General features: G+C 40.4%; 1 protein-coding gene and 1 long non-coding RNA gene across 41 annotated transcripts in view; both read right to left on the reverse strand.

Annotated features, from left to right (window-relative positions):
* Positions 1–20,802, reverse strand: part of ACACA (acetyl-CoA carboxylase alpha) — a 293,326-nt gene that overhangs the window by 203,024 nt on the left and 69,500 nt on the right. For 25 of the 40 annotated variants that reach the window (XR_014820335.1, XR_014820333.1, XR_014820334.1 and 22 more), the window contains 2 exons: positions 15,862–15,908; positions 11,781–12,033 (listed from right to left, as the gene is read on the reverse strand). Coding sequence is in view for 33 of the 40 variants with exons in the window: in XM_084982948.1 (XP_084839074.1) it covers positions 11,781–12,033; positions 15,862–15,908 (300 nt within the window). In the remaining 7 variants the exon portion in view is untranslated. 40 annotated transcript variants of the gene reach the window in all.
* Positions 6,997–10,431, reverse strand: LOC146398235 (uncharacterized). Its single transcript, XR_014821360.1, has 2 exons — positions 9,769–10,431; positions 6,997–9,591 (listed from the first exon to the last, which is right to left on the reverse strand). It is a non-coding gene; the product is annotated as an uncharacterized LOC146398235 (long non-coding RNA).

Consider the following 20,802-nt stretch of genomic DNA (forward strand, 5'->3'; position numbering starts at 1 on the left):
TTTATAAGCTTATCTGCTGTCTGGGTATCTGTTTTTGTCAAGTTCAAGTCTTTTCCATATAGTTCTACTGGGTCAAAATGTCTTCATAAGACATTAAACACCTTTTTCTAATTGATTTATAAGATTCTAGCAGTGAGATTAATATTCCTCTTTCAGCAACTGAGAATGATTAGGCAAAAAAACACCATAATTGAAAACCTCAACTGACTGTACAGAATTTTATAACTACAAAATACATGTTTTTTGCAAGTGTTTATAAAATTTTACCAAAGTAGACCATATGCTAGGCCATAAAGCATCATCAAAAAATTTCAAAGATTTGAAATCACATAGAGTAAATCCTCTGAATACAATGGATTAAACTAAAAATCAATGACAAAGATGAGAATATGAGTACAGATACAAGTAACTTTAAAATTAAGTGTTGGAAGGAAGAATTTCTGGCCTGACAGTTTCTATTTTCTCAATGAAATATGAAGCAAAGTTATGAATTAAAAGTGTGTCTAGAAGAAGCAGGGACTAGCAGAAAGGGAGACAGCTGGTTTAAGGATAATGGAGAAAGAATGAAACTGTTGTTGTGGAAAATGGAAGGCCAAACTACCAGAAGAGAAAAACTTAATAAGGGAAAATACAAGAGGAATTTCACAGCACAGGCAGCATTTGAAAAAGATCTTAAAACATGGAGTTCCCACAGTGGCTCTACAGTAACAAATCCAACTAGTATTCATGAGGATGGATTCAGGTTCGATCCTTAGGCTCACTGAGTGGCTTAAGGACTAGCATTGCCATGAGCTGTGGTCGAAGATGTGGCTTGGATCTTGCATTGCTGTGGCATATGCTGGCAGATGCAGCTCCGACTGGACCCCTAGTCTGGGAACTTCCACATGCCACATGTGTTGACCTCAAAATATGAAAGGAATTTCAACAGTCAGGAGAAGGGCATTCCAACTAAAAAAACTTGACAGTGGGTTGGGGAAGGAGAGAGAGGGGGGACAAGTGAGCAAGATCCTATCATGCTGTCAAGTAACTATTCCCCTCTTTTCCTTGCCATGAACTTCTTAACAGTTGAACTGAGGAAATCCCTGCTCTTTCACCCTTTGTTCACTCCTTAATCTCGTGCCATCTACTAAAGCTGTTCACCTCGAGATCCTCCTACTCACTACTCCAGTGCTTTTTCTCAGTTCTTCCTTTCATACATCGCTGCTCACCACTTCATTTCTTCTACCTTAAAATCATCTTTACCTTGGTTTTCTTGGTTCTCCTTCTACCTCACTGATCATTTCCTGTCTCCTTTCCACATAAAAGTAGACATTTCCTCAAAACATTTCCCCTTCTGCCTATATACTCTTCCTCAGAGTGATCTAATCTACTTGCATGACTTCAATTTCAATGCAACATTTATTAGGCATACACTACATGTCAGGCATTGCTCTCAACTCTGAGAAAGTGGTTCTCAGCTCAGGTTTCACATCAGACCCACCTGAAGAGTAGGTGAATGAAGATTCCTGGGCTCCATGGCCAGAGACTGTAATTTAATCAATCTGGGGTGGGGCGTGGAAAAATCTTTATTCCTCAAAGCTCTGCAGACGATTCTGTTGCATAGCCAAATCTAAATACTGTTTCCCATTTTATGTAAGTCTTCTTATAACACACAGGATCCTTAATAATCTGACCTCTATCTCACCAGCCTCCTCTTCCACTGCACTAACTATCCTGTCTCCCTTACATTCCAGTAATACTCAATGTCTTATAACTGTCTAAATGTGTCAGATGTTTCACAGTTTGCTATCTTCACATGTGCTGTCAACCCCACCAGCTCTACCCTTTCTACTACACACACATACTTATCTCTGGTAGCTTGTCTGTTTTCTGTTCATCCTTCAAAACCCAGTTCAAACATCTCTGAGACATTAGTGGGCCCCTAACAGATCTCATTATGCTCACCATAATAATGATTAGAGCTATTGTGGCTATTGGGAAAAACGTTAGGCACCTGGCACAACGTTTGGCTAAACATTAATAAACCTTACAGATAACAGGGGCCCCCTGAATAGTGCTGTGAAATAATCAGTTTACCTTTTAGAAAGATCGCAATGGCCATGGTGCGCTTATACTGAAGGGGGAAAGAGAGTAGAAAACATCTAAAATACTATTGCCATAATCCAAATAAGAAAGAGCAAGAGCAATGACAGTAACTGTAGAAAGAAGGAGATGAATTCAAGAATTATTGAGGGAGCAAACTATTGCCCTTGGAATGAATCAGCAATGAGATCCTGCTGTATAGCACTGGGAACTATATCTAGCCACTTATGATGGAGCATGATAATGTGAGAAAAAGAATGTATATAGGTATGTGTGACTGGGTCCACCACCTTGCTGTACAGTAGAAAATTGACAGGACACTGTAAACCAGCAATGATGGAAAAAATAAAAATCATTTAAAAAAATAAAATAAGGAGTTCCTGTTGTGGCACAGCAGAAATGAATCCAACTAGGAACCATGAGGTTGTGGGTTCAATCCCTGGCCACGCTCAGTGGGTTAAGGATCCGGCATTGCCCTGAGCTGTGGTGTAGGTGGCAGATGCGGATCAGATCCAGCACTGCTGTGGCTGTGGTGTAGGCAGGCAGCTATAGCTCTGATTAGACCCCTAGCCTGAGAAGCCACATGCCGCAGGTGCGGCCCTAAAAAGACAAAAGACAAAAAAAATTAAAAATAAAAATAAAATTAGGATATATTTTAAAAAAAGAATTATTGAGGGCTAAAAAAAATAAAGAATTACTGAGGGAGTACATCAATAAGAATACCAAATTAGGGTGAGGGAAGGCTTAGGAGACCAGAAAAATGGATATACTATTAAGACAGGTCAAGGGAGAGGATGTAGTTTGAGAAGAGGGCTTAAGTCAGAAAGCGTTGTAGAAGACCACCAACCAAGGGGAAAGGGGGAGGGGAGGGGAGCCTATTCAAGCACCTAAGAGGGAAGGATCAGAAAAGAGAACAGGGGGAGAATGTTTATAAAACATAAGTAGTAGTTTACAGTGACTGAAAAGCCAACACTGTGAATGTTGCCATTAGGAGGTCACCATTGAGTTTTCTAAGGGTAGTTTCAGAAAATGGTAGGTAGAGAAGCCAAGTGCAATAGGTTAAAAAGTGAAGAGGATGGAGTTCCCATCATGGCTCAGTGGTTAACGAATCCGACTAGGAACCATGAAGTCACGGGTTCGATCCCTGGCCTTGCTCAATGGGTTAAGGATCCGGCATTGCTGTGAGCTGTGGTGTAGATGGCAGATGCGGCTCGGATCCCTCGTTGCTGTGGCTCTGGAGTAGGCCGGCCGCTACAGCTCCGATTAGACCCCTAGCCTGGGAACCTCCATATGCCGCAGGAGCGGCCCCAGAAATGGCAAAAAGACAAAAAGACAAAAAGACAAAAAAAAAAAAAAAAAAAAAGAAAAGAAATGAAGAGGATTACCAGTTAAAAGTGGCAGGTAGGCTGAGCATTTATCACTGTTCCCTACCAAAATCACATGAAAATGACAATAAAATAACAAAAGAGGCATAAAGATATATGGACAAAGAGAATGGAAGAGGAGACACCAACAGATTAGAGATACCAAAAATTTTTTTGGAAAAGAGAAGGTAGATGGTTAAAGAGTAACTAACTGCCTCAGAAACCAAAGAGCCTATTGTGGGGAAAGTCACTTAGAAACAAGCTTAACTCTACTTGAGCACTCTGGAAAAGTTAAGTTTATAAAAGATTTTTAAGGGCCTGAGAAAATGCTGTTATCTGAAAAAAAAAAAAAAAAAAAAGAACAGGCAGGAAACAGAGCGGTGCATTCATTGCATTATCTATGTACCCACTTTTTAATGGAATGTATCCTTAAGAGGTGAAAAACACTAAAAGGAAACATACCCAACATTAACAGCAGTTATTGCCAGATGATCATATCCCCATCACCTGGCAATAACGGAATTTTTTTTTTCTTTCTTTCTTTATACTTACTGGATTTCCAAATTTTCTATAATAAGCATACATCTAATAACTTTTTAAAATTTAAGTAGTAAAAACAAACTTCAGTTTTAAGGTTATGTTAATGGGAAAAAAGGAGAAAAATGTATGCATTACACTAGAAGTACTAAAAAGGAACAACACTGTCCAGCAGCTGTCCTGAGCTGTATTTACACCCTTTGTAATTTCATGTCTACGATTAGCAAAATTTATAGAATAAACTCTGGAGACTATAACACACAAACAGGAATGGCTCCTGTTTTCTGAATGGAAAGGAGTGAGTGGGAGAGAGATGGAGGAGACTACCGCCCTCAGTAAAAAAAGTATCAAGTTGCCGGATCTCATAATAACCTTCTCTGCGTCCTCCACTTTGGAGGCACCATGGCAACTGGGAATCTCGGAATATCAAGGAAGAAGCATAGAGAGTAAAGAGTTTGGAGAGTTGGTGGGGGGAGGGAGAAAGCTTAGGGAAGCTAAATGAGAAATCCTAAGAAAGCCACAACACAGCAACACTCTCACAGGCCCATCTGCAAGCAAAGCCATAACAAGATAAACTCAAAATGAGACCAGTTTCCTTATTTCCCATTAATGAGCCAGAAGATAGGAAGGGGAAATGAAATTTCCTGTCCTCTCAGTAATGGTTATTCTCTCTATATGAATTAGAACATTCACAGTATATGCTGGCTACAATCAAAAGTCTTTCACATCTAAATTCCCAAGTTTTAAGCCCTAATATGCAAAAGACTTAAAGGTTTTTCCAGTTAAAAAATTTTACCTCCCGAAAGGATTTGTCCATAATAAATAATATCATGGTATACCAGGATGACTCATTCTACTTTTCTAAAAGCTTTTGCAGCTATTATTTATTTTTATCTCCATCACTAGATTTAAAGCAAATCACTTCAGACTCAGAAGTAAAAGACTAAAAAGAAAAGAGAATCCTTGTTTCTTTCCAGGTCAAACACAAACACATGCAGCTAAAACCAGAAAGCTCTGTCCTTCATAGCTTCTGGTCAAATCATACTATGTTTTATAATGGTCCCTTTCATTATGATTATAAAATCCATTAAAATATCATTAGTGCAACATCAAACTATTGTACTACAAATGATACAACAATAAAAAGTGTGAGACAGTAAATTATCCTTTATTTTTCCTCCCATGTCTCTCCATTCCACCAAGCTATCACTAGTAGCCATATATTGTGATGATTCGCTACCTTCCTTTTTTAAATAAGTCACTAGTCACTGCCATTAACAACAACAACAACAAAAAAAACAGAGGGTAACAAGATAAAGGAGTTTAAAGGATATAATAATATACAACACGTGTTCTTGGATTGGATACCAGTTTGGATGAAACAGAACTTTGGAGTCAACTGGAGAAATTTGAATATGGTATGCATATTAGATTAGATGAAAATTTAGTGAAATACAAAAGTGGGAACTGTCAACAGAAAAGAGCAGGTTGTAAACCAGTGTGTACAGGATGATCTCATTTCAGTAGAGAGAAATGCATATGCACATATGCAGAGAAAAAGATCCAGAAGACTATACAAGAGGGTATTAGCAGGAATTTTCTCTGGGTGGTGAATATACAAGGCTTTCGTTTTGCTTTCTTGTATTTTGTTTCAAATTTTCTTTATAAAGCTTCTTTAATAAAGCATTATTTAAAAATATATTTTCTAAAATTTTCTTTTTCTAATTTCTGTCCCTGTTTAATAATGCTGACGTTTAATTAGAAAAAAATTGCTTGGGAGTTCCCGTCGTGGCTCAGTGGTTAACGAATCCGACTAGGAACCATGAGGTTGCAGGTTCAATTCTTGGCCTTGCTCAGTGGGTTAACGATCTGGGATCTGGCGTTGCTGTGAGCTGTGGTGTAGGTCACAGATGCAGCTCGGACCCCGAGTCACTGTGGCTCTGGCGTAGGCTGGCACTACAGCTCCAATTAGACCCCTAGCCTGGGACCCTCCATATGCCACGGGGAGCGGGGGGCTAGAGAAGGCAAAAAGACCAAAAAAAAAAAAAAATTGCTCAAAGAGAACAGAAACATACTTATTACAGCAAGGGTTCTAGTTTACTGTAGTGGCTAAGAGTGTGAGCTCTGACTGGATTCCATAAACAATTCCCTGTGTAACATTCAGCATGTTATTTAACCCGAGTCTCAGGTCCCCATCCATAAAAAACTGCAGGTGATAATCGTACATTACCTCATGGGGTTGTTGTGGAGATCAAGCGTGATACTCCACATAAAGCCCAGCAGAGAGACTGGCATAGAGCGAAGCACGTGATAATGTTACTGATCATTACTATTATTTTTCTAAGTAGTCGCTGAGAAAACAGGACTGCTGGTTCTTACGGATAATGTGAAAAATAGGGCAGGATATAGCAGCAATAGGTCAGATCTCTCACTATTTTTGTTCTCTTGAACTCCCCTCCAGACCCAGTCAATGGCAGTGGAAGCTGACAGCCACTCCCAGACTCTTGATTCTCACCTTATTACCTTATTTCCTAGGGGCGAGGCTCTGTACAGCTCTGCATGAATTTTTTTTTTTTTTTCACTTTTTAGGGCCACACCTTTGGCATATGGAAGTTCCCAGATTAGGGGTCAAATCGGAGTTGCAGCTGTCAGCCTACACCACAGCCATAGCAATGCCAGATCTGAGCCTTGTCTTCGACCTATACCACAGCTCGCAGTAACACCAGATCCTTAACCAACTGAGCGAGGCCAGGGATTGAACCTGTGTCCTCATGGATAGCAGTCAGGCTTGTAACTGGCTGAGCCACAACAGGAACTCCCTATATGAAATTTAATACAACCATGAAATGTGGAATCTGGGACCTGATTCCAAAATGAGTTTATCGCCTGTCTGCATTCCATGACTGATACCTCTGGAGAAACTTTAGAGATTCACAAAATAGCTTCAAAACTCTAGTTAGAATCTTTTGAAGAGTCAAACATGCTACAGGAGATCTTGTATGTGAATTCTAAATTTTCTAAGATATTGATACTTTCCTTTCTAGATCATAAAGGAGATAGGAATATACCTAAACCTCCTTCAAGGAGCCCTTCCTGAGTGAACCTAACAACTCTCTCCTTCCAAAGCAGCAACTACTACTTTTTTTTCCGCTTTTTTGGTCACACCCAGCATCTGTGACCTACACTATTTTTTGTTTTCTGCCTATCCAGCCACCACACCCACTAGACTTCTCACTCAGCACCTAAAACCAAGCCCTAAACTTGAGAGAGAAACCCACTCTCATCCTATACAATGGCAATGACTTCACTTGGTTTTAAAGGACCTCCAGCTAGTGTCTCTTGACACTACATCTTAGAGATTAACTCTTTAAGCTCTATCACCTGTAAAGGATTAGGCTCTTCATTCTGAGAGCTGATCCTAAACTCAGTCAGTCTCCATTTAACCTTGGGTTCAAAGAGTGAAAAGGAGTATCTGGATCAATACCATCATTTTCACAGGTGAGGAAAATGAGTCCTAAGAGGTAACATGAATTGTCTGTGGTCACCTACTTAATTAGTGGCAGATGTCAGAAAAGAGTCCATTCTAATACAGAAAATGAATTTGGAGCAATTTAAATTACTCTCAAGGACACCATATCCACAAGTGACTTAAGAAGAGAATCATACAGATGGCCAGCAAACACATGAAAAAATGCTCAACATCGCTGATTATAAGCGAAATGAAAATCAAAACTACCTTGAGATACCACCTCACACCAGTCAGAATGGCCATCATTAATAAGTCTACAAATAGCAAGTGCTGGAGGGGCTGTGGAGAAAAGGGAACCCTCCTGCACTGTTGGTGGGAATGTAAACTGGTACAGCCACTATGGAGAACAGTATGGAGATACCTTAGAAATCTATACATAGAACTTCCATATGACCCTGCAATCCCACTCTTGGGCATATATTCGGACAAAACTACTTAAAAGAGACACATGCACCCGCATGTTCATTGCAGCACTATTCACAATAGCCAGGACATGGAAACAACCCAAATGTCCATCGACAGATGATTGGATTCGGAAGATGTGGTATATATACACAATGGAATACTACTCAGCCATAAAAAAGGATGACATCATGCCATTTGCAGCAACATGGATGGAACTAGAGAATCTCATACTGAGTGAAATGAGCCAGAAAGACAAAGACAAATACCATATGATATCACTCATAACTGGAATCTAATATTCAGCACAAATGAACACCTCCTCAGAAAAGAAAATCATAGACTTGGAGAAAAGACTTGTGGCTGCCTGATGGGAGGGGGAGGGAGTGGGAGGGATTGGGAGCTTGGGCTTATCAGACACAACTTAGAATAGATTTACAAGAGATCCTGCTGAATAGCATTGAGAACTTTGTCTAGATACTCATGTTGCAACAGAACAAAGGGTGGGGAAAAAAATGTAATTGTAATGTATACATGTAAGGATAACTTGATCCCCTTGCTGTACAGTGGGAAAATAAAAAAAAATAAAAAAGAGAATCAACCAAGAACCTTTATCCTCGTTTAGAACATTAGCTATTTGAGAAGCCAGTAAGAACTGGCACTGTCTCCTTCCCAGGCAGCCGATCACACTTCAATCCATGGTTCATCCACGAGCTGCAAGAGTGGGTCTTGCAAAAGTTGGGCATACCACTCAGGGATCAGGCGCTCCTACCACTGACCACATACACTTTGCTACCACTAACCACACAGACTTTGCAATAAGAGCCATCAACTTTGGGAATGACTTGGCAACTATAAACTGCCTTGTAATATCATCAGCTGTTTCTTACAATGCAATTTATCTCACCACTGCCAAACGCACAATTTCCTAATCCAAAGAACGTATATTCCATTTTACTTGTCCTCAAACTGGGCATATTTCCCAAGGAGTTGCATGGCTTTAAGAACTGAGATTTCACCCAGTTCTTTCCCAACAGGGACACTATGACATTCTGAAAACAATTCTCTGTTGGCTGTGTGTGACCATCCAGCACATTGCAAAAAGAAGGTTTAGAATCTTTGGTCCTCTGTCTTGTAAAGGCATGTAACCTCACCAGTCCCAACCTGCAAGCACAAGATTTACAAATGACCTCAAGGAGGAAGATGATCACCACCAACTAAGTGACCTATAAGTAAGAAAAAATGTTTACATAAACACCTGACCCCTTTTCCCCCCCTCCCCGACGCTAAATACTGACCTCTATTCCTCTTTTTTAACCCAGAGATTAGATATAATACTTGATTCACTAACTCCTCAAAACCAACTGTCTCTGAACTAGTTATAATTAAAACACTTGGATGATCAGGATAGTAGAGGATAAAAGTTAACTGAAATGGAATAAGGGCATCTAATTATGAATTACAGTTTTCTAGCTATCTACCCTTAAGCAAGTTATCTTCCCCCTGTAGGCCTCAGTTTTCTCATCTATTTTAAAACAAAAAGGTATTAAGCTAAATTATCTCTCTGGTTTTGGTTTTTTGGGGTTTTTTTGTTTTGTTTTGTTTTTTGCCTTTTTGCCATTTCTAGGGCCGCTGCCTCGGCATATGGAGGTTCCAAGGCTAGGGGTCCAATTGGAGCTGTAGCTGCCAGCCTTCCCCGCAGCCACAGCAACGCAGTATCCGAGTTGTGTCTACGACCTACAACACAGCTCACGGCAACACTGGATCCTTAACCCCCTGAGAGAGGCCAGGGATCGAACCCACAACCCCGTGGTTCCTAGTCGGATTCATTAACCACTGAGCCACGACAGGAACTCCTATCTCTCTGGTTAATGGCAGTTCTAGGCAAAGTAAAAAAATAAACTTGCTTAACTCTTTTCTTTAGACCTCCACGTGGCCAAATAGGGGTGACCACTGACATTCATTATGTCATCTTTCAGAAGCAAGGACCCCAAATCCCCAGGGATAACCATAAGAAAAGATAGTCACATTCAGCCAGACTCAGTATGGGATTTTCCTACAGAATCTATATCTTGAGGAGATCCTACCATGCCGCAAGGGAAACGAATCTGACTAGGAACCATGAGGTTGCGGGTTTAATCCCTGGCCTCGCTTAGTGGGTCAAGGATCTGGTGTTGCCGGGAACTGTAGTGTAAGTCGCAGTCGAGGCTCAGATCCTGCATTACTGTGGCTGTAGTGTAGGCCGGCAGCTGTAGCTCCAACTTGACCCCTAGCCTGGGAACCTCCATGTGCCAAGGGTGCGGCCCTAAAAAAATCAAAAAAAAAGATTCTATATCTTGAGTGTATAAAATGGAGCTGAATTACTTCATCATTCATTAATAAGAGAAACACCAATGTAATAAAAGCAGCAACATGCACCCTAATTTATGTTTATCTAAGCTAGACCTAAAATCTCAACCCAGGCTGTACATTAGAATCACTCAAATAACTTAAAAAAAAAAAAAAAAAAAAAAAAAAAAAAGTCCCACTTCCAAGCCAAGCCAGTTATCAAGTGAATCCAAATCTCTGGAGATGGGGCTCATTTCTTAGTTTCCCAAGCGATTCTGATATACAGTGAAAACTAAGAACCACTAATTTAGAACGTTTAATGCAAGAAATTCAAAGCAAGTGACCAAAACTTCACACAATCAAACATCAATAAGTAAGAATAACCCAGCATTACTACATACGGACATTCTCAGTTACATGTAGAGAACTGCATTTTAGAGAAAAAGGAGAGCTCTACAACAACCCTTTGCTCCTCAATGAAGACTGGCCCTGCCAGAAATAGAATACAATTTCCTGACATGATAAAGCAGTTTAAAGAAAGATTACTACAATCAACTATAATAAAAAAAATTTTAATAAATAAACTCTCTCTCAACAAACTGGTTAATACAGTACCAAATAAATGAGCCAAACTTTCAAAGGGGAAAAGAAAAAAAAAAGTTACTACAAATTTGCCCATCCCTGCAAAAGTCCTACCAGTCATTAGGACAGTAACAACACCGTTAGTCAAAGTAGTACAGAGACTGAAATTCCTCAATCTATCCCTCACTTGCTGGATCTCACTAAAAGACCCAGCATGTAGGAAGAACAGGAAGAAGCTGAGAGGAATATTTAAGAAAAGACACTTTCAAAATCGGCACTCCAGGCAAAATACATCATTTCCCAATTACCCAACAAAGTTTTAAATCCGGTGAGATAGGAAAAGGTGAAATAATGTTGGCTCAAATTATTCTTGCTCTTTTCTTCAGAACAAGATCAGTGAAACCAATAGGACAGATTAAATAAGATTTTTTTTTTTTTTTTTTGGAGTTTCCTTTGTGACTCAGCAGGTTAAGAACCCAACATAGTGTCCGCAGTGAGGATGTGGGTTTGATCCCTGGCCTCGCTCAGTGAGTTAAGGATCGGGTGTTGCTGCAAACTGCAGCTCAGGTCACAGATTCAGCTCAGAGGCCATGTGGCTGTGGCTGTGGTGGAAGCAGGCCGCTATAGCTCCAATTCAACTCAATTCAACCCCTAGCCCAGGAGCGTCCATATTTGCAGCCCTTACGAAAAAAAAAAAAAAAAAAAAAAAACCAACTTTTTTTTTCTTTTCCTTTTTTGGCTGAATCCATGGCATTTGGAAGTTCTTGGGCCAGGGACTGAATCCTAGCCAGAGCTGCAACCTACAATGCAGCAATGCTGGATCCTTAACCCACTGTGTCAGGCAGGGGATTGAACCAGTGCCGCCACAGAGACAAGCTGGATCATTAACCCACTGCACCACAGCAGGAACTCCAGGACAGGTAAAAGAAGTAAAACATTAAACTTCTTTGACTTACCTCATGTGTAAGGCCAAGCCATCCTGTAGGCTAGAAATCCCCAAGTCAGAGAGCGTATCTGAGCTGACAGAAGCTGGTGACAGAGAGCCCTCCTTCTCCTCCAGCAGGTCCAGCTTCACCAGGTTGCTAATCTCATCCTCTGAGTTATCTTCAGACACAGAACCAATTATGAAGCGGGAGTGCTGGTTCAACTCCAGAGGTTTAGCCAAGGGAGACGGTTCATCCATTATTCCTTCAAAACGAGCTCTCAGAGCTATGGAGAAATGAAAAGTAAGTGAGAAAAGCAGGTTATGGACAATAACCTATACCTGAGGACAGCCACAGGTTAGACCTGATACACCACAGCTGGCACTTGGAAGCGAGGCCAGTTTGAGAACTGGTTAACTTGGCTATTCCTTTCCACAGCTTTTGTTTTCTCTTTTTTCTTTTTTTCTTTCTTTTTAGGGCTGTAACCACGGCATATGGAAGTTCCCAGGCTAGGGGCTGAATCAGAACTACAGCTGCCAGCCTATACCACAGCCACAGAAACATGGGATCCAAGCCATGTCTACGACCTACACCACAGCTCATGGCAACGCCAGGTCCTTAACCCGCGGATACTAGTTGGGTTTGCAACCTGCTGAGCTCAGGAACTCCAGCCTTTGTTTTCTAAAAGAGAAGAAAATCCAGATCATGGGAACTATGCCTAAAAAAAGTAACACCTGTTCCCTTTTCCTCAAAGAACATTCTCTCTAAAAATTACAAGCCATTCCTAATCTCTATCAATTTGGTGATGTCCAAGAGAAAATAATGATCAATAAAGAAATCTTCATGGCAGGTGAAGGTTGCTTATTGTGATGCTGCGATTTCAGTTGTTAGTACAGGGGAGAATGTAAGGTTAGGGTCTGGGGAGAGAGGTGGTCATTTGAAACTTGGTGTTCAAAGTATACAGCTATCATCTGGTTCCAAACACCATACTGTGAAAGGCTATGAATTTTACGTAAGCATATATATGTATAAATATATACAATAAAATATATTCTTTAGGTATATACATATATAAAGCAAACTATGTATAGATATACTATACACAAACACATGTAGTTTGTTTTAAAGCAAACTGCAGGTGGCTATTTTTTAATTTAAAAAAATCTTTACTTGTCCCCTTGAAATTTTTCTTAAATTATAACTGTTAAAAAATCACCCCCAAATGTCTGTTTTGGGCTCTAATGTGCTAACTGCTGACACTGATAGGAAGAAAGTGAATCTACCATTAAAGGTAAAAACAATAATTAATGGAGATGTTACATCAATTAAGTACAGGTTTTCTAGATATAGGGCCTTATTAGTCAGGACATTGTCAGACATTGTCAACCACAAGCAAACTAAAAGACAAGGACCAAAACATAGTTCAAAGTTCATAGCAACAATAAAAACCAAAACTAAAGGAAACAATATTTACCTTGTCATCCCAAAAATTCTATTTAAAAAAGTCAAAACTACATACATTAGTATTAAACAGCTTGTAGCCTGACCAACCACTTTTAATTCAAAGTAATGATTCCCAGTCCTGATATTGAGGTGCTCTAAGAGAAGGTGCTTATTATTAATAATTTTATATGCTGTAAACCACTGACATATAAAAGTAAAGAGTAGTGCTCTCTGGAGTTTCCGTCGGGGCTCAGTGGTTAAGGAACCTGACTAGCATCCATGAGGACGAGGGTTCAATCCCTGGCTTCGCTCAATGGGTTAAGGATCTGGCATTGCGGTGAGCTGTGGTGAGGTCAGAGACTCGGCTTGGATCTCGAGTTGTTGTGGCTGTGGTGTAGGCCAGTGGCTACAGCTCCGACTGGACCCCTAGCCCAGGAACCTCCATATGCCGAGGGTATGGCCCCCAAAAGACACACAAAAAAAACAGTAGTTGTCTTTGACATTAGATAATAAAACATCAAGATTTAAAAATACTTGAGAATGAACACTAAACATATTATAATCACACTTGCATCATTATTTCTATATAATTTGTGAATCAGAACTTATTCATTTACAAACACAAAGCAGTATCTGCAAATGCTAAAGCAGTGGTTCTCAAAGTGTGGTTGCCAGACCAGCAGCAGCAGCCACAGCCACAGAAGCACCTGGGAACTGTTAAAAGTACAAATTCTTAGAGTTCCCCATGGCTCAGCAGGTTAAGAATCTGGTGTCGTCACTGCTGTGGCTCTGGTTACAGCTGTGGCAAGGGTTCGATCCCCGGACTGGACACTTCCGCATGCTGCAGGTGCAGCCAAAAAGAAAAAAAAAGAAAGTGCAAATTCTTAGGAGCTACCATAGACTAGTTAACTGTATCAGAACCCACAGGATGGTACAGTAATATATATTTTAACAAGTCCTGAAGTTTGAGAACCATGTGTGCTAGAAGAATGAAACAGTAACAACAAACTGCCAGGAATGCCCAAAAAATACTTATTGACATTCACTAAAAGTGAGCTGGAGATTATGTAAGCTGTTATTTTTTTTTTTTTGTCTTTTTGCCTTTTCTAGGGCTGAACCCGCGGCATATGGAGGTTCTCAGGCTAGGGGTTGAATCGGAGCTGTAGCCACCGGCCTACGCCAGAGCCACAGCAACATGGGATCCAAGCCGTAACCTACACCACAGCTCACGGCAACGCCGGACCCCCACCCACTGAGCAAGGCCAGGGATCGAACCCGCAACCTCATGGTTCCTAGTCGGGTTTGGTAACCACTGCGCCATGACGGGAACTCCCCCTAACTTTAATTTTTAAAACTAGAATCAAATATGGAAATACCACACAAGCAGGAAAATTGACATCTAAATTCATTATACTTGTCTCCCTTGGAATAATAAGTTTCTTAAAAAAAATTTTAATGTCTCCCAATTTCATAATCCGGCTCACTTCCAGAACCTTCAAAGAAAACCAAATAATTTAAAAAGAGGAAAAAAGGAGAGAGAGGGTGAAAGGGAAAAGTTCTAGCAGATTGACCACTCTAACGAACCCCAAAAGGTACACCAGCAAAAAGGCTACTTCTTTCACATTTTAGAGCAGTGAACAGTCAAGCTTAAAAATCACAGGTTAAGAAGTCCCGCTGTGGCACATGGGTTAAGAATCCAACTGCAGTGGCTCAGGTCACTGCATTGGTATGCATTCAATCCCTGGCCCAGGAATTTCCATACGCCACAGGTGTGGCCACAAAAAAAAAAAAAAAAAAAAAAAATCCAAATGCCATCTCAACTAACACGGAATAGCTGGCTTTTTTTTTTTTTTTTTTTTTTTTTTTTTTGCTTTTTTAGGGCTGCACCCTTAGCATATGGAGGTTCCCAGGCTAGGGGTTGAATAAGAGCTGTAGCCGCCGGCCTACGCCACAGCTTGTGGCAACGCCAGACCCTTAACCCAATGATCGAGGCCAGGAATGGAACCTGCAACCGCATGGTTCCTAGTTGGGTTTGTTTCTGCTGTGCCACAGTGGGAACTCCTATTGCTGGCTTCTTCACAAGAGAAATAAGGCATCTGAGGCAGCTAATAACCTGACCAAAATTAGATAACTACATACAAAAATAAATCTCACTGAGAAAAGAGCAATTCTCTGATTCCACAGAAGAAAAAAGAAAGGATTAACAAATAAATGAAAGGCTCCAGAAGGTCAACTTCAAATTGTTCCTTCCTTGCTAAGAACGAGAAGGCAGCCATCCCCTTCCAAAGACTGAGAGCAGCTCTGGGTCAACAACTAAAGAGCCTGTCCACCAACTGGCAACTCTCCTTAGTGGCACTCTCGGGCACTAGCCTATAAACCACAGAAAAGACAGGTCTCGTATGGAAAATCACTGAGTAGCTGCCCAGATACTCTAGAAGCTACTGTGCGGCCCGTCCCATTTCCACCGATTCCAGCCCCAAATTGAGAAGAGCTGATGGAATACTACCCCTGCCAGACTCATTCACTTCAGGTCACCCCCCGACCCCAGTATGCCTATATTCTTCTGTGCAAGGTGCCTTTCAACATAAAAGCCTACAGTTTAATATTTTAGCAACAAACATAAAATTTGTAATCACACTGTAAACATGAAGGAGCATTATTTGTAACTGACCTCTTATAATTCTTATTGTCTGAGCAGATATCCACCTCCAAAAAGAACTAAAGAGAGAGAGAGAGAGAGATTTGAAGGTTTTTTTTTCTTTAGAAACTCAAATTTTATCAATTCCTGTTTCATTATAGTATAAAACTAATACTCAAAGTATCATTTTTCTGGTCAAATACACTATTTAACTTGAAGTATAAAGTTCAGTTGTTTGTCATTTGCTTAAATCTGTAAACCAAAAGCATTACACACTCAAAAACTTCATTATTCATGAAAAGTATTAAAAACAATAAAAAGTGTTAAAACAATAACCCAAGCTAACCATTTTACAAGGTACTTTTTCCAACTATGTACACATTTCAACCCTATGATTTCCAATATTCCATCAAAAAGGAGGCAGTGGAAAGAAGAGAACCACTAGATTCTCTACAATTCAAGTTATGATTATGTTGCCAAATATTTGTACCCACCCACAAAGGCTGGGAGCCAGGGAAAGAACAGGTCTCTCATTATTAAGTCCCTAAACTCTAGGGACCAAGGAGTCTCTAGCTATTCCCCAAATCCTGGGTGTCCGTCTATGCCCAACAATTTTTTTTTTTTTTTGTCTTTTTGCCATTTCTTGGGCCGCCTTCATGGCATATGGAGGTTCCCAGACTAGGGGTCTAATCAGAGCTGTAGCTGCCAGCCTACACCACAGCCACAGCAACGTGGGACCCGAGCCACATCTGCAACCTACACCACAGCTCACGGCAATGTCGGATCTGTTAATCCACTGAGCAAGGTCAGGGATTGAACCTGCAGCCTAGCCTCATGGTTCCTAGTTGGATTCGTTAACCACTGCGCCACGAAGGGAACTCCTATGCCCAACAATTTTAATGTATCCAGGGTAGAAATTTTCAACTTTGACTACATATAACAATTACCTGTGGAGCTTTTTTAAAAAGAGATGAATGGAGGGAGTTCCCATTGTGGCTCAATGGGTTATGAACCCAGCCCATGAGTATCCATGAGGATGAGGGTTTGATCCCTGTAGCTCCGATTAGACCCCTAGCCTGGGAACTTCCACATGCCGCGGGTGCAACCCTAAAAAGAAAAAAAAAAAAAAAAAAAAAAAAAAAAAAACCTTAAAAATTATTTAAAAAACAAAAACAGGAGTTCCCATTGTGGTTCAGTGATTAATGAACCCAACTAGTACCCATGAGGATGTGTGTTCAATCCCTGGCCTCACTCAGTGGGTAAAGGATCCAGTGTTGCCATGAGCTGTGGTGTAGGTCAAAGACTCGGCTCAGATCCCTCGTAGCTATGGCTGCAGTGTAGGCCGGTGGCTACAGCTCTGCCTGGACCCCTAGCCTGGAACCTCCATATGTCGCAGGTACGGCCCTAAAAAGACAAAAAATAAAAATAAAAAACAAAAACACACAAAAAATGTGTACGTCTAAGCTCCATTCCAGATCTGCTGAATCAGAATCCCTGCCGGAGACCCAGAGATCTGAATATTAAGTTCCACAACTAATGGACCTCTTCTAAATCCAGGCTTGAAAACCACTGGTCCAGGGTAGTGAAGAAAAAAGAAGAAAAGATCCTCTTTAAACAGATAGGGAAATCCAGAACTTCTAAGGGAGGACCCCAAACGGGACTGGGGACAGCATACGGATGCCAGGTGACAAATTAGCATTTACCCAATGTGTAGTCTGAGCTAGTATTATTCCCTACAATTGCAGCACAGAAGGGAGTGAGAAAAGAGAAGGAAAAGGTAAGCAGTTTGAATGGGATGCAACCAAAGGTTCCAGGGGAGGTGGAGTCAAAAGCTAGGACCAAGATCACACTCTGACTCAGCTAAGTACTGGCGGTGCAAACTTGAACAAGTCACTTAACATCTCTGAGTCACCTCATCCTAAGTACCGCATGGGACTGCTGTAAGGACTAAGAGGGTAGGAAAGGATTTTGTATGCTACGATGCACTAGCACCAGGGTTTTTCAAACTATGGGTTACCAACAAGCAGAATACTAAGAAATTTTTTTAGTGGGGGTTACAACCAACATTTTAAAAATTAAACAGAATAGAAAATATCAAGAAGTATACCATAGAGGATATTGTTTTGTAATTTTTTCTATCAATTATATATGTCATGATGTCAACATCTTATTGTAAGTTGTGTCCAAAAAGTTAGTTTTTAAAGCCACAATTAATTCTCACTTTCCTGCCCATTCTACTTTATGCTCACAAGCAAGCACAGTGGGTTAAGGTTAAGTACCTAAAACAATGGCTTTGAAACTTTCTTAGTTCAAGACACTACTAGAAATCTGATCAAAGCTATGGACTCTCTTCTGACAAAAATTCACCCTCACGCAAATTTTGCTTGGACACAAGTTTGGGATCCCTAAAGCTTTACTATGTATTAGACTAAGACTTTCTTCTTCTCTAAGTGGACAAAGAACAGGGTTGGGGAGTTCCCATCGTGGCATAGTGGTTAACAAATCCGACTAGGAACCATGAGGTTGCAGGTTCGATCCCTGGCCTTGCTCAGTGGGTTAAGGATCTGGCGTTGCTGTGAACTGTGGTGTAGGTTGCAGACACAGCTCAGATCCCGCGTTGCCGTGGCTCTGGTGTAGGCCGGCAGCTACAGCTCTGATTAGACCCCTAGCCTGGGAACCTCCATATGCCGTGGGAGCAGCCCTAGAAAAAGGCAAAAAGACAAAAAAAAAAAAAAAAAAAAAAAAAGAATAGGGTTGGCCCCTGGGGAATGCTCATATAGCTGCTGGCTTGACACCTCCAAAACAAGGCCTTTCCCCAGATCCAGTTGTAGGATACCTTGCTTAGCCAAATAAACATTTCCTGCATTATATCAAATGTTGGCAATGTCTAATTTTCTTTTATGTAAAAATACATATGACTGACCCCTGAATAACAGCAGGGGTTAAGGGTGCCAACCCGCTGCACAATCAAAAAGCTGTGCATAACTTGGTGGGCCTTCTACATACAGGGTTTCTTCAGATCCAAGATCTAGCATCCACAGATTTGACCAACCTTGGTTCCCGTAGTAAGTGCAGTACTTACTATAGAAAAAAATCCACATATACGTGGGCCCATGCATTTCCAACCCCTGTTATTCAAAGATCAACCAACTGTATATGTTCTTGAATTTTTATTTGAAGACTATTGAAAATATTTGCAGAAGGCTACCAAACTATACCCGTTTCTGAAAAACATGGGCAAAGCTACTTATAGCTAATGCACTTATTTATTTAGATATTTTTATAAGTAAAAAGAACAGATTTTACCAAACTTAGTTAATGTGTTTCCCTTGAACTCAAATGACACTGTATTTTCCAAGCAATTCTAATAAAGAGGCAACAATTAGTTTTCATAGCTGCTGACAAAAGTTCCAAGCGGACACAACATATCCTTGCCCTTTAAGCCATAGTGACTTCATGGGTGAGGCCCTAAAAATACAAAAAAAAAAAAAAAAAAGACCTCGATTGTTATAATACATTTTTTTTCTCTCCTTTTCAGGGCCATACCTGCAGCATAAGGAAGTTCCCAGGCTAGGGATCCAATTGGAGCTGCAGCTGCTGGCCTACACCACAGCCATAGCAACACAGGATCCGAGCCACGTCTGTGTCCTACACCACAGCTCACAGCAACACCAGATCCTTAACCCACAGAGTGAGGCCAGGATCGAACCTGCATCCTCAAGGATACTAGTCAGGTTCCTTACCACTGAGGCACAACAGGTACTCCTAGATTGTAGAATATGATGATTTATGAGAGACACTAGATCTGAATGGTTACAAGAATTTGAGGTCATTTCCTTCAAGAGCGAGCTGGAGAATTTTGGGTTTTGTTTTTGTTTTTAAATCAGAACATATTTCTTTAGGGTATTAACACTCCAAGAAAATAATGTCGTGTACTTATCTGTCCTATTCCTCACTTCTCAATATCAGGGATGTAGAACATTGATCAAAGAAGAAACAGGTGCAAACTTCTGCACCCTTCAAGAAATCATTAATGAAGTCTTGCCAAATTTCTGGATGTAAAGATGATAGGCTGAACATATTTCTACTTTTTCTCCTGCCTGAAATCCCACAAAAACACAAAGTAAAGGAATTTTTTAAAAGTGTAATCCACAAAAGGACACCCCCTAGAAAAAAAGTCACAGGAGACAACAGCAGGATAATTTTCTTGGAAGGCAGACGGTGATAAATATCTACATTAACCCAGGAAAACTGAGTAATAAGCCATCTGCTATAAACTTAGAATCAATATGATTTGTACCTTAGGACCTCCAAAACATTCAAGAAGTGGAAGTGAAGATGGATCTATAGGTTTGGCTGAAATTCCATTTCAGAAGCTTCAGATTCTTAGATTTTTCTTTCCAACTAGTAAAGCCTAGCAGTGCCTGCTATTCTACCATCTAGATAAAAGACTGAAGATTCATTCTCTAGAGAGGTTTAAAAGTGGCTTTCTAGAACAAAATAATGCCATTTGCAGCAAAATGGATGGAACTAGGGACTCTCATACTAAGTGAAGTAAGTCAGAAAGAGAAAGGCAAATACCATATGATATCACTTACATCTAGAATCTACTATATGGCACAAATGAACCTTTTTACAGAAAAGAAACAAACTCACGGACTTGGAGAACAGACTTGTGGTTGCCAAGGGGGAGGGAGGGAGTGGGATGGACTGTGAATTTGGGGTTAGTAGATGCAAACCACTGAATTTGGAGTGGATAAGCAATGAGATCCTGCTGTACAATGCAGGGAACTATATCTAGTCATTTGTTATGGAATATGAAGGAGGAGGATACTGTGAGAAAAAGAATATATATATATTACACATATATATTATATATATATATAACTGGGTCACTTTGCTGTACAGTAGAAATAGAACAATGTATATCAACTATAACAGAAAAGATAAAAACCTAAAAATAAATAAAAATAA

Source organism: Sus scrofa, chromosome 12 (genome assembly GCF_054392235.1).
Source record: "Sus scrofa isolate SSC_HxYL_T2T_F1_AM1 chromosome 12, Sscrofa_HxYL_maternal_Yorkshire_Landrace_v2.0, whole genome shotgun sequence".
Classification (NCBI taxonomy): Eukaryota; Metazoa; Chordata; class Mammalia; order Artiodactyla; family Suidae; genus Sus; species Sus scrofa.